Source organism: Ammodytes marinus (assembly GCF_949987685.1).
Source record: "Ammodytes marinus genome assembly, chromosome: 20".
Classification (NCBI taxonomy): domain Eukaryota; kingdom Metazoa; phylum Chordata; class Actinopteri; order Uranoscopiformes; family Ammodytidae; genus Ammodytes; species Ammodytes marinus.
Genome location: NC_137224.1, coordinates 7,970,359 through 7,984,585, shown reverse-complemented (window position 1 = coordinate 7,984,585; position 14,227 = coordinate 7,970,359). Strand labels below are relative to the sequence as shown.

The 14,227-nt window shown below is 40.3% G+C and overlaps 1 protein-coding gene across 2 annotated transcripts in view; it reads right to left on the bottom strand.

The window, feature by feature from the left end:
• Positions 1-12,899: 12,899 nt before the first annotated feature.
• The window catches only part of pax2b (paired box 2b), a gene marked incomplete at both ends in the record, with an annotated part of 27,243 nt that continues 25,915 nt past the window's right edge, over positions 12,900-14,227 (bottom strand). Inside the window, 2 exons of one of the 2 annotated variants that reach the window (XM_080049367.1) lie at positions 12,900-13,018; positions 13,803-13,889. In XM_080049367.1, the coding sequence (XP_079905493.1) occupies positions 12,900-13,018; positions 13,803-13,889 (206 nt within the window). Of the gene's footprint in view, positions 13,038-13,802; positions 13,890-14,227 lie in introns of both variants that reach the window. The other variant, XM_080049368.1, reaches the window with a different exon arrangement.

The window sequence follows — 14,227 nt, the reverse complement described above, 5'->3', positions numbered from 1 at the left end:
TAAAAGCTGTCTTGAATAAATTTCTTACTTGGATATTGACAGCAGGAGCTCTCGGAAATAGACCTTCTTTTCTCTGTATGTATAACACACTTTTAAACTGTCCTCATCAGAAAAATGTGTTCAAATAATCTGTAAATTCAGAAAATTCTTTTTTCTTTGGATTTTTTTTTTTTACATACGGTTTGTGTTACAAAAGAGAATGAGAGACAGTCCTATGCCTTGAAGAAACATATCAGCATGTATAAAAGTATAGCTACAGCGATTTGCAAATAAGATTTCCATCATGGATGACCAGAGCAGTTGCGTTTCCCAATCCAGGATTAGAGAAACTCATTGTATTATGAGGACTCTTTTAAACACAGGTGCTGCTAAATTAAGCAAAACTGAAATTCTTGGTAATTCTAACTTAATTGTCCACTCTTAAAGGAAAACTTCACCCATACGGAACCGGCTTTCTATCATTATAAAATCGCTATTATAATATAATGAATTCAATTTTTCTTCCCTCAGTTTTTCCTCTGTTTTCCCTTGGCCCAGCTGTCCTTTTAATCCTAACCCTACATTTTACCATGTGTGACATCACACATGGGCTAATAGACAGTCTGTGCGTTTACATGCAGACTCATAATCGGGTAACTAAACGAATAAGACTTCAACAGGACTTTTAAACTGCATGTAAACACCTTTATCCGATCTACTTCGCACACAAATCGGCACAATAACGGACAAGAGATGTCGGATAAGAACACCTAGATAAGTCGTTCGTTGTCGGCATTCTCTCTGCATGTATACAGGGATCGGACATCGCATATCGGACTTCTCTTTCTGTGCTTGTGTGCCTGCGCGTGATAGGCTACACCATGGGTTATTGACGGAAGAGAACCGGACGTGGCTCTTTCAACACTTGTTGACACTTGTTGAAAGCATGGTTGAAAGGGCTACAGCGCCACCTAGCATAGTGGAGACAGCCATGCATTGGACATGTATCCGATATCTGAAAGGCCATGTAAACTCAGACAAGTGACACGGTCCGTTCGAGTGTCTAGTTCGATATATGTGATAATCTAATCTAGTTGTGCCATGGAAACGCACTGAGTGAGACCATAAAACACTCTTTCTGCCTTTTCTCAGGCTAGGATGAACCGATTTCTAAAATCTTTGCACATACTACATAGGATCTCAGAGTTCAATACACTTTCACATTTCCACCGGTGAAAAAGGTCTTTACCCAGATGGAGGTTTTTGAAAACATCAATAAACTAATGCCGTTTAACCTGGATGTTGAAGAAAGAACACAAACTAGATCAACATTTTTGTCCATAATGATGTTATTTTTTACGTTTTTGTCACTGTTTAAAATCCCTTTTCTGCAGGGATTTGAGTTGAACTCAACAATATTTTGTCTTGGAGTTGACTTTTGTAGTCTTGACTCTTGATTAAAACCAAAATGCGTTTGTGGCAGAAATTAATATTATATCCTGACATCAGCATTGTCCCGTGTCAATCAGTTCCGATAATACACCACGAAAAAGACGTCTGCAATGAACACGTTTTGTCTTAATCTTTGCAACACTTTGGAATTATTTCTGCTTGGACGCGCTTTCGTCAATGTATCTGTTGCTTAAAATCATAAATGCATCAGCTCCCTCAAACAGATAATATGTGTTATGGGTCACTTTGCTTTAAGAAGGTGCGTAGCTGAGAAGAATTTCATTAATTCTGAGAATTTTTAGTGTCCCGTAGTGGTCTGTATGAGCTGTTTCAGTGGCTTTTCCACCTTGACACATTTCACAAAAATCATGACAGAAACACTGAGTACTTGTAATTAGTTGACATGAACCCTTGTCTTGCCCGCATGCCTGATAAAAGAATCAGCCAGCATTGCGAATGTGGGTTATGCATGGTATTCTGGGTAAACTGTGTGGTTTTTTTTTCAGTGGGGTGAGGCGCGAGGTGAGGGTAGATCTGAGGGTTTCGAACGCTGAGACGCACCAGCTGTGTTTATAGATTCCCACTGCACCTGCTGGGGTTACAGAGCAAGTGCACCGAGGGATTAAGCACTGGGGCACTGGGAGTAGAACAGGGGAACAACAGATTAATGTTAAGGAAGCATGTCAACACCTCCCTGGTGTCTGTACTTAAGCTATTCATTGTTGTTGGTTGCTACATAGGTTTTCAAACTAATCTGTGCTCCTTTTCCCTCTCTCTCTCTTAGCTGTTAATCAAATATGCCCAGCTGAGGAGGAAATGTGCAGACTCGCCAACAGAGGAATCTGAAAAGAAAGGAAGAGGACAACGTTAACTTAAGATGCACAGCTAGGGAAGATACAAAGCTGTTGGAGCTGTTTTAAAACTTAGCGTCGGTGGACAATTATGTTTTGCTGCAGTGTGCTGGTTCTTGATTACAATGTTGACATTTTACTTAGAATCAACCTGATTAATGTCAATGAGCGTGAAAAGCGCCAAGCTCAGCGTTTTCTCATGATCACAGGAGATGGATTAAGAAAGAAGGCTTTCAAATTGAATGTACCTCGCCCTGCTCAGCCTGCTAATTGTGCCATTTGCCTCTACTTGAGTCACTGACCGACGCTATTTAGTCAAACTAATGATGATGCACAGTCCAAGCCATCCCTTTATAATTAAACCAAATTTTTTCTTGTTTTGTGGTGAATAAACGGGTGCACGCTAAAAACATATCGAGCTGCAGTCGCTTTGTTCCTTCAAAACACTTGTGGCATTGTTAGCAGGGAAATTACTTTTTTTTGTTGTTGTTGCTGAATCCATTTTCTATCACTTCTTATTGATCACAGAACTGTTAACATTATTGCTTTGATTGTTTGGTCAGGTGAGCCTGTTTATTGAGCGCGCTGTATCTGCTTCGACTTTACCAAGACTTTAATTTACCACATTATGGCTGTCAACGATCATTTATGATTCTTATCTACAATTATTTATGATTCCACAATAGCATCTTTACTTCTCATCTTGTGACATATTTTACATCATATGTTTCATGCTGTAACTCTTTGACTCAATTTTACCGCTGCCTGTTTTGACCAGGATATACCCTTGCAGAAAAGTATATTGGAATGGTAAATACATTTCCCCCCATGCCTTACACTTGCAGGTTTATCTGCACCTTATGACTATTTAAAAAATTCAGGCTCCATCCAGTTCGGGAGAGATGGGGGGAGAAAAAAATCAGCTCTACTGTAATGCTTTCCCCCCGCCTGGCCTGATTGACTCTGATATCACCAGTGGCTCTAATATAAAATGCCCATGTGTCCCTGTAAACACACAGCATTTGTTTCTGAGGCAGAGTGGCACAGCAGAGCGGAGCAGCGCTGCAGCAGCAGCACTGAGCCTGACCGAGCCAGGGAATAAGTAAATGAATAAATAGGCTGATGTTGAATTTTCCCCTCACTTGCCTCCACTGACACAAATAGGATCTACAGTAATTTATAATGCTGTTAGAGAGGCGGCTCTCTCTCTCTCTCTCCCTCTCTCTCTCTCTGTCACCTCACGTGCAGGAGGAGAGGCCTCTGGGTGCCAGAGTGGAGGACCTGCAGCAAGCACCCTGACATCCTGCTTTGCTATTCCACACACACAGCCCAAAGGCTAAGTGACATCAAGCCTCATTATTGTCATCACATGCCACATTTGTAACTGGTTAGCGAGCAAATTGTGATAAAATAGGCTGAAGCCCCTTCCAAGCGTTTCTATGGCTGCACAGGCTGGACTGTCCATAACGTTGGGAACCATATCGGTGTGGGAGAAAAAGAAGAACGAGAGGGTCTTTCTGTGGCAAAAACAAACAAACACAGGGTTTCTTTTTTTCTTAGCATATGTAGCATATGTTCCATATATATCAATAACTGTGATGTTAAAGGGGGTCCCGATATCACTCTGGATCTGGAGCTAGTGAAGTGGAATTACTTTTATCACCCAGATATGATGAAAAACAACGTTGTGTTCAGCAAGATCTATATAATGCTGGGATTCTGTTTTACACCAGAGACTGTGCAGTCTAGAATATAAGCCCCATGCGTTACCATTTATATGCATAGTGATTCCAAATGCATGACATCTCTATGCTGTCTCCAGTGAGCTGCTGCACATGTTTTTCATATAGTTTTCATATGTCGTACAGTTCTACTTTTTTTTCAATCCACGCAGGGAAATAATGAGCAGGAAAATCTCTTGCTTGCATCAACCCTCAAATTGGCGAAATGAAAATCTGTCTGAAACAAAGGGAGAGACCCCCATGGCGTCTGGGTCTACAGTTTCTGTCACTTATATTCCTTGGAGGTTTCATGTGACAAAACACAGAAAGTTGCTTTGTCCCTCCTCTTGTCACGTTACACCCCTTACCCAGAGTTTTTTTCTTCTTCTTCCCCCTTCCTGTTGTCTGGCTGTCTGTGCTGTCAGCCCATAGCCTGGCACCTGCTCTCATGTTCCTAATTAGTCTCATTTAATTAATTATATACCGCAGCACATCTCCTTATTTCTGGCTTCCTCTGGATTACATCGCCTTTGTTTCAAACTTGCAGAGAAGATCAACAATCAACAATAGGTGATTGAGCTGAGTTTAGGGTTGTGACCACCATGCTAATGTGTGGATTTAACCGACTTCTTTTGGTGATCAACTCACTAACATGTGTTTATTTTTCAAGCATTGGAAAGACCACCGTGAAGGGGAGGATGGGATGAGAAAACCATTTGACATGTTTTTCCTGTTTCAAGAAAGTGCTTTGCTATGCTGTAAGGTCAGGCAAAATAGTTGTTGTTGTTTGCTGTGGGCTGTTGCATCATCTCGGTAAGGAATATCTTATGGCATGAGCAGCTTCCCAGCTGCCACCACAGCCTCCTGTTACACTGGGACGCATAATGCGCTAAAGAAAAGGTTCCATCAAATATTTACCACCTGATCAACACAACACAATAGGGAAAGATCAGACCTTTGACTGAGCAGGTCAGCCACAGACTCATTGAGTTTCCAAGCAGAGAAAAACAGAAGCGTATCAGCCATAGAAGGGTGAACTTCATGTGGAAATTCCTTATGGTGTTATCATTTATTATTATTTTTGGAAAAGTGTATATTCTGCATAGCCGGTCCAAAGTTATTTTTAAAGGATCCCTGCAACACTGTTTAAAGTTAGCAAAGCTACCTGAAACTTACTGTTTCACTGTTGTTCTTTACAGAAGAAGGGCCCATAGTTTTGTTAAAAAAAGGGAATTTTGTAACTTACCAAATTTTTGGGGTAGCTACGTTTGTCTTCACCAGCTGAAGAAATTGTAGAATTGGATCAGTGGGGTTCCAAACATGGGAGTTGAGATGCTTACAAAATACTGTAAATGTTTACCATTCTGGGACTTTATAACGAGACACAGCATACACTTGCATACATGCATGGGCCACAAGGAGGTATAGGGGTCAAGAGCAAAAAAAAGAAGAAACAGTTTAGGAACCACTGTATTCAAAGGATTTTTCCTACCAGGAGTATATGAGTTTTTTGAGGGGTGATTATGTTTGTGTTGTTTTGCTGTCAAGAGGTTGTGAGAGTGACCTGACTCTAGAACCCTTTCACTGCTGACAGCTGATCAGCTGACACAGCGCAAGGTACGTCAGATACTGTTTCCTGGTTGAAGATGAAGTAACACAAATATTTTGTCTACTGTGTGAATAATCACATTAACTCCTGCTTTGAATCAGGGGTTTATTTCCAAAGGACCCCTGTTTATGGAAAAAAGGAAATGACAAGAAGTCGAGTTGACAGGCCCGGAGTGAGACAGTTAAATGCCCCCTTGCTGCTCTGGATAATTAATAAATAAAGTACCAGGGGAGTCCTGTCATGGCTTCCTCTATGACAGGGGCTGTCTCCAGTGCGCTAAAGCATTAAATGACCAATTCCTGTCAGGCTAACTTCCACTGCACTCCCTTGGCACCTTCTCTCTCATTCTCATTCTCCCTCTCTCCCTCACCCTTTCTCTCTCTCTCACACACTCACACACACACACACACACACACACACACACACACACACACACACACACACACACACACACACACACACACACACACACACACACACACACACACTGTCTCCCTTTCTTCCCCAACGCGAGCTACTTTGCTCTCTTTTTGCTCTGAGTTTTTCAGCGACTGATGGCTCTAGTTCATTTCTGCTGAATTAATTGGTCCCTGAATGAATTCTGTTGACAGGGCAATTCATCATGTGTTTGGCCTGACAGTGACTGGGGTGTTGGGAGCTTGGTGGTGGGTGAGGGGAGGGTGAGGGAGGCCGCAGGAGAAAGCTGGGGTTAGAGGGGGTGAAAAAAAAGGATGGGGGTTGATGATTCTGCCCTCTCTTTCTACCAGCTCTTATTATTCCCTCCTCTGCTAACAGGAATAGCCTGCATCACTTTTTTTTCTTTTTTTCCCCCCTCTCTTCAATTCCTCTGAATATGTCCAAGTTCCCCTACCCCTCCCTCCCCGGTTGCAAACAAACACGCCTAGGCTTGACAGATCCAGCTGATTAGGGAAGCGCTTCTGTCTGCTTTGGAGGATATCCTCATTACTGGCCAGTCAGGTAGCAAGCGTGGTTAGCCCAGGACCAGCACTGTTATGTGGGACCTGATACATTTTGCGCTAAGAGAGAGGCATTGCATTAGGCTTTAATTGCATCATGTATCACACAATAGCCATTAGGGTAATTATTTACTGGTGAAGGGTAAATGAGGTTTGGCGCCTGGGGTTGAGCCAGCTAGCAGCAGCTATAGCCTGGTTTTGGCAAAGGTGTGTGGCGATCACCTAATACAGCTAGCTAATGGATCTAATCGCTGGTCATTTGCTTCATTTGGTAAACAATCCTGTCATCCAAAACCCCCAGCACCCACCATTACCCTAACCCCATGCTCTACTTTTCCCCCCTTCTTCTTGTCCTTTTTTCTCACACTCTCCGCTTTCAGTCACTTATTATGTCCAATCAATCAATGCTCACTCATTAGGAACCTCCCCTCAAGTATCCTCTGGATGGCCTCACATGGCAAGAGTCAAAAACTACCTCATAATTGCTACTCAGGCATCATAACAAGCTAGGCTGCCCCGGTGACACGGCCATACAAACAGGTCTAACACAGGAATTGATGGATACTGGAGAATCGTATTATATATTGCCATATCCAATTAGATACAGCACATAAAGCAGCAGATCCATTCCCCCTCTTTTCTTAACGTCCAAAGCAGTGCTCTGGATATAAAGACGTGAAATGCATTTTCACATTTTCCCCCTACCCACTCCACCACCCCTGCCATCGTCTCGGTGTGTCACTGCAAATGATAACATCCTGAGGATTTATTGTACATTTGACACACCAGTAACCAAATTATAATTCAGTTGCTGCGGCATATTCATAGAACCACTGTACAAATCGCACGGAGAGAGTGTTCAGTCAGCATGTATTAGTGCGCTGCAGCTCCAAAGGTCAACAGTTAGATCTGACACTCTGGTTTCGAGTTATGCATGATGGGGTTCACTGTTAGAGTTAATACCTGAAATATGAGATTTTTTTTTACTCCTGCCAAAACTCTCCTTTAATACACATATCACCGAATGAAGAGCTCCAGCCTTTTTCTTCTTGAAAATGGATTCGGATTAAACAATTAAAAATCAGTCGATCAGTTTTCATATACATGTTTTTGTCTGGTGCAACTTTTTAAGGCATAATGCTTCAGGAGTTCCTCCAGAGCAATCTGCAGAATGAGGTCTGCACATTAAGATAATTACTGATTATCCAATGAGGAGTAACAACATTAACGTCACAGTCAAATGTAGAGCGAAAAAGTTGAGTCTAAAAAAGATGAATGAGCGGCCTGTTTCGTGTATAAAATGTGCATTAAATCAAAGTGTCAGCACTCGTGTGTTAACTTGATTACTGAACTAGTTTTCCATCTGAATTTTTTTTAGCTTTTACTTTGTTGGTCAATCTGAGCCAACTCAAGTTTCTCTTGAGCTTTGACAGTGTCAGGTGGTGATTTAAAGGTGGAGTCAGCGATTATGGAGAAAACATCACTTTTGGTCAAAATCTGTGAATATCTCTTCATGACTGTGTGTTTGTTGAAATATAAAAATCAAGCACATAGCAGGCTCTGTACACAGGCCCGGTTCTAGAAAGTCAGACTTGGGGGGGCCCGTAGAAATTTTGGGGGGGCACACTGGGCAGGGAGACCGAAGATGCGAGCGCGCGCTGAGCGCGCGAGCCGAAATTTTTTGCCCTTGTAAGATCTCTGCATCTGCTTTTTGGCACATTTACTGTGAATTGTGTAGAACACAATATGCAAATAAACGTTGAGTGTTGCTGTGTGGGAAATTTGATTATTGCATGTTTTTTTTCTCCAAAATGTTTATGAATAACATATAATATACATTATATACAACATAATGTGTATATATATAAAATAAATGATTGTGATGTAAGTGTTTTATTGGCTAATTTTATTTGATGCCTCAAATGGTGAATTAAATAGGCCTACTTCCTATTAGTCAATGCATTGTGTGTCTGAATGTGTTCTCAACAGGATAATGCAGAACTGATTTAAAAAAAAAAATACACTTGGTTAACAGCAGCCAACAGTAGCCAGCTAATCTATATTTTACAGTAGGCAATTTAAATCATGTGTGTGTTTGTGTGTCCAACAGGACAAATGCAGAACAGATTTTTTGGGGGTTTTTTGATTTAGTTAACAGCATTCAACAGCAGCCAGCTGATCAATATTAATTTAACAGTAGGCTAGGCTATTTCAATCATATATATGTGTGTGTGGACCCAATTAATTTTATTTGACATTTTCTTGGACAGCGAACGAAATTTTCCGTCCGATAGTGGGTCGGGAAAAACCCCAGACCCACTATCGGAAAAAAAAAAAAAAAAAAAAATCTCAAATTTTGGTTGGGGGGGCACAGCTCACATCTGGGGGGGCACGGCCCCCCCTGGCCCCTGGCTACCGCCGGCCCTGCTCTGTACACATGGCATGTTGCAAGCTACGAAGGGCCACCTTTGTTTACATACCTTTTGCAGTTTACAGAGCCTAGGCTGTGTAATGACACTGGATTTTTTTCCAGCACTCTCACAGAATGCCAGGATTGTGAGGAAATATATACTGATTTTGACAAAAAGTTATTTTGACAAAAAGCATTCTCCAGAACTCCCCCTTTAACCAATGAGATCACCTCATTGCTTGCCTATACAGTAAATAATATATCCATTTATATTTCATAGGATGCTGTTGTCACCTAGCATGCTGCAGTCAATTTGAGCTTGATTGACAGATACATCCAGGTTCACAGTTTATTGCTTTCGGAGGAGCCAGATATGCCAATTTAGACAGGAAAGTGACAAAAAAAAGTTTCCATCTAAATAGAATAATTCCGCTTCTGGGAATTCTCAGCTCGGGAGTCAAGCTCCCTCCCTCCTTTAACAAGAGGCTGTGAATGACAAACATATATGACGGTTAAGGGCTGACAGAACATCAGCTTTTGATGCTTCACGGGGGAGCTATGAAATAAACAACAGGCAGAGAAATTGAATTACAAAGCAAAAAGGGGGTCTGTCTTCGTGCACCCAGAGGCATCAAAGTGCAAAAAAACTAAAACCCAGCGCTGCTTGGTATGTTTTAGAGGAGCCTATTTTGTACATTTCCACTGTTGAAATTTGGAGACAAACATCCAATAGAAACTTAGAAATTGAGTATTCTACCTTGTAAATTTCACAACATTTAAATGTGATATATCATTGATATTCATGCAGGATCAGAATGATAAACTCTCCTTTTAACTGAAAATTGTGCTTGGAGCAAGAAAAAGAGTGAATGAATGATGCATGAATTATGTATTGCCTTTCTGTGGGACTTCATTTAAATGTACATGCTGACTTCATCATGTGCTCTCGCAGCTCCAAATCCTTTTTGGAAATCGCATGGCGCTAATCAGGACAGTGTCCACTTGTTGTAAATCAATAATAATATAACCAAGTCATACAAGGAGGCGCGGCGGTGGCAGAGGGATTAGGGCGCAAAGAAAAGAGTGAGAATAAGCTCCAAGAGGGATTTCATGCATAAATCTCTCCCTTCAACTTAGCACAAATTGAATTCAGGCACACTGCTGAAAAAAAAAGAAAAAATTAATTCAGCTTTACAAAGCGAGGAGAGGTTAAACACTTTATGTGCTGCTCACTGATCCAAATCATGGAGAAAACATTTAGAGGCATTCTCACTGTAGCCCCCCCCCTCTCCCACCCCCATACACCATGTATTTCTTTATATCTGAAAAGCAAATACATTTACAGTATCTCAGAATACACTCATTAGGCACCCTGAGTTCACTGTGGTATTGTTTATTTATTTCTTTAACTTTACCCACAAACACTCTTTGGCATCAATTGTAACCGCAATGTAAATGGGATCTTACTTAGGTTATATGTAATGAAAGTAATGAGTCATTGGTTTGATTCAAAAATGTATTTGATTCGACTCCTGTTCCATGTTTCTTTCTGAAAAGATCCCAAATCCCAAATATTAAAAAAATTGCATTTTCAGCTAGGATTGTACACGCAATGCTAGAATGCCTCAAATAAATCTTCAATGCTCAATAGATTCAAAGGTAGTTTGGCTAAAGGGAGTAAACTTCCTGTGACCTTTTTATAGCCCTTCATGTAGATGGATGTAGGGTTGGTTTGGACTTCAAAAGACAGCCAAAATAATTCTGGAAGTCTGACATATTTTCACTTCTGTATGCCTCTCATTTAACCTTAACCTTTATTTATACAACACCTACCTTGTAAGAGGAAAACCCTGTCACCCTGAACTTAGATTTTTATTCAGCTTTACTATACTTAAAAATCATTCATTAAGTGTCTCAAAATTATACTTAGGAATCGTTCAAAACAAAATATCAAATATATATATATATATATACATAACAAGAAAAAGTAAAACATTGCATTGTCAAGTGCAAGTGCCTGTTTTACTATGCATATGACAGTAAAAAACATTGAAAGTTTTCCATCGACCAATGGTTCTAAACTCTTCTCCAGATAGCCAGAAAGACCACACAGCCTCCTTATTGCGTAAAAGATTTCAGACACTTTTATTATTGTACAAGTGAGACCGGCATAATGAAAGTGATAATACCCATGAACATGAAAGACATTTTTTCTTAACTGTATTTACAGAGAAGTGTCTTCACATCACACACAGAAAAAATCCTTCTACAAAATGAACAATTTGTAAATAACATAACAATTAAATAAACTCCACCTACCTTTAGGTTTACAGCTGAATATGCATATGATGACCATCTCTGCACTGCATAGAATTTATACATAGACTTTTCCTCGTGAACAATGTGGGTTTTTTCATAATAATAATAATAATAATAATTAATAATAATAATAATAATACTGCTCTCATGATGCATACAGGCGGCCTGTAAATAAACATGAACAAGAACTAAGTCTTTGGCAAATGCAAATACATTCACATGACAGATAAAGAAAACATGGTTCCAGCTTGATTCATAGAAATAACTGTAACTTAAAACATGTGAGGGAGCTGAAGTTATAGGAGGGAACATGTTTAAGGCATTTAGCTGAAGTCGTCGCCCTGCTAGTTTGACATTACTGGACACGTCTGGCGCCCAAACTAGACAAATGGGGATACTGGTTTTTGACTTGGGATGGCTGTTGTATCCTTTTTCTGTGGTTGAATGCCAAAGACTTAACCAACTTAAATAGAAATGTAAGCTGTGAGCAACATATTAGTGCTCTACAAGGCAGTGTGACATGATGGGCCTTGAATTACAGGAACAAACTGCGAAGCTGTAAGTGCCTTTTCAGACTGAGACGTATTAGATTTACAGTCGGTTTTCATGAAATAAAGCAGATATGCATCATCATTTTTCTGCATAATAATAACGATCCAGTGTTGCAATCCTCAAATAGTGCAAAATCAAAAAATAAAAACACAAACAGGTTTTTGCCTGATGACGTCTTGTATCCTGACAAAGAAGACATAGTAAAACACGAGCCAAGCAGTCTGCAGTTTTAGTCATTTAAGAATTATAAAAATGAAATAAAAAACTTAGTTTAAGAATATATTTACTAGTTTCTTGAAATCTTGCAAATAGCAGGGCCATGGTGCTATACTGTCATGGCTCCCTCTATTTTCAAACGGATGTTCCTTTTTATTTATTTCATTTTCATTTTTACATCTTGATTGTGTATCACAGAGAACATGTCCTAATCTTCTCATGGCATCGAAAGCGATCGATTTGTACTCATGCGAGATGTTTGGTCGGTGACTGCTCAGATGGATAAAAACAACGTTTGCCTGCCACGTTGCGCGTGTGCTGCTGCTAATTTCCTCTGATCTCACTGAATGGAGAGTGAGACGGATGGAGAGAGAGAGGGAGGGAAAAAGAAAAGGCTGCTGCTACGTTTTTAAGCTCCGGACAGCGTCCCTGCTGAGAGCCGTGGAGGAAAAGGAATGTACAGTATTGATCCATGATGGGATGAAACTGTGACGTTGCCACAGGGGGGTAATATTTTTGTTCTCAGTCTTTTTCTGTTTTTCTTTTTTTTTCTTTTTAAACTGCTGCAACTAGCCACAGTTTTCATCATGGGTATTTCAGTGTCTCTGGTGTTGTCTGTAGATTTTTATTTATTTTTTCCTTTTGGCTTTGAGTGTCCCAAAAAAAAGCAGTCCAGGGAGAAAGGGAAGTTGTCTGGAAACGACCACCCCTCCTCAAAACAGAAAAAAACAAAAGCTAAATGTTGAGTATCTCATTGTGTGAGCCAGTGAACATTTTATGAACAGTTGCTCAGTGTCCAGTGGACCATGCCGCTCACACCGGGGCAATATGGAGGCTAAGGCCATGGTCCGGCAGGTGGATTTGGTTTCCATGGTAACTAGTGACGGTCATAGGCAGTGGCAGCAGTGGGAGGGGCGGAGCCTCTTGATGCACTATAATAATAAGGGGAACCTGAAAGTTAACAGAAGAACGAACCATTTGAAAAAACAACAAGTACAGTTTTAGTGTAATTTACCAAACACATAGCATTATTATTAGTTTGAAGCTGTAACACATTATTCCAGACTGAAAAGCTTTATTGAAAATGTGTATGGTTAATCGACGGCTCGCTAAGCCCCAACCACGTAGCTACTGTTGCTATTTGCTACTAATTTTTTATACTTGATTTCAGACAGAAACAGACAAGCAAGTGTCTGTTTTACAGGCTGAAATAGTTTTATTGGTTGTAGTTAGCTTACTAGTTAAGCTACTAGTTAAGCTAACTAACTGATGATACATGTAGAATAAATGGATAAAGGAAAAGCCTTGCAGAGCGCTAGTTAGCCTAGAAGGCTTGTAAGTACAATATAAGGAAAAAATTATTAGTAGCTATTTTGTTTTTTATTTCCATTTTTTTGGTTACCTGTAACCCCACAAATTTTATTAAGTTATTTAAAGATGTGCTCCTCCCTGTATTACCGGTAGTAATGCTTGTGTACTATTGGAAATAATAAGCTAGTTAGCAAAGCATGCCAACGGTTGCATCCCAGGATAGAAAAAAGCTCTTCATACAGCTCTGTGCACACCTCTTTGTTAAAGCTAAAATCCTAAACCTGCCATGCTTAGGTACGTTTAGCCAAGGCTACAATTGGACAATCTCTGTTCAGGGGAGGGGGGAGAGAGAATTTAGGGAACGGTCAATGATTTTTTCTCATCGGTCTGTCACTCTCTACTCACTTAGTAATGCTGGGTTGCTGAATCGCCAGGCTTCATTGTAGGATGTATACTGCGGATGACTGTAAGGGTTCCCCGAAAACTCACTCCCTGCAAAACAAAAACAACAAATCAATTAGCATTTCAATGTATCAAACCATTACCCCTTCACATGCAGTCATTTCTCGTCATTCAAAACAGGATGCAATTTGAGGGGGAAAATGATAGTGATCGTTGTGCGACCAGTCAAGCAAGTAATTTATTTCTTTTTCATTTCACTTAAGTTATGCAACACTGAACAATACAGGATGTGACACTGAAGGCGGCTTTCCCTGTCCCATTTATGGATATCTACCCATTCTTCTTCCTCCAGTATATTCCAAACCGTCCTAATAAATACAGAGTGGTAATAAACAGTTTCATGCATACATTTTTTGATATACTGCAAT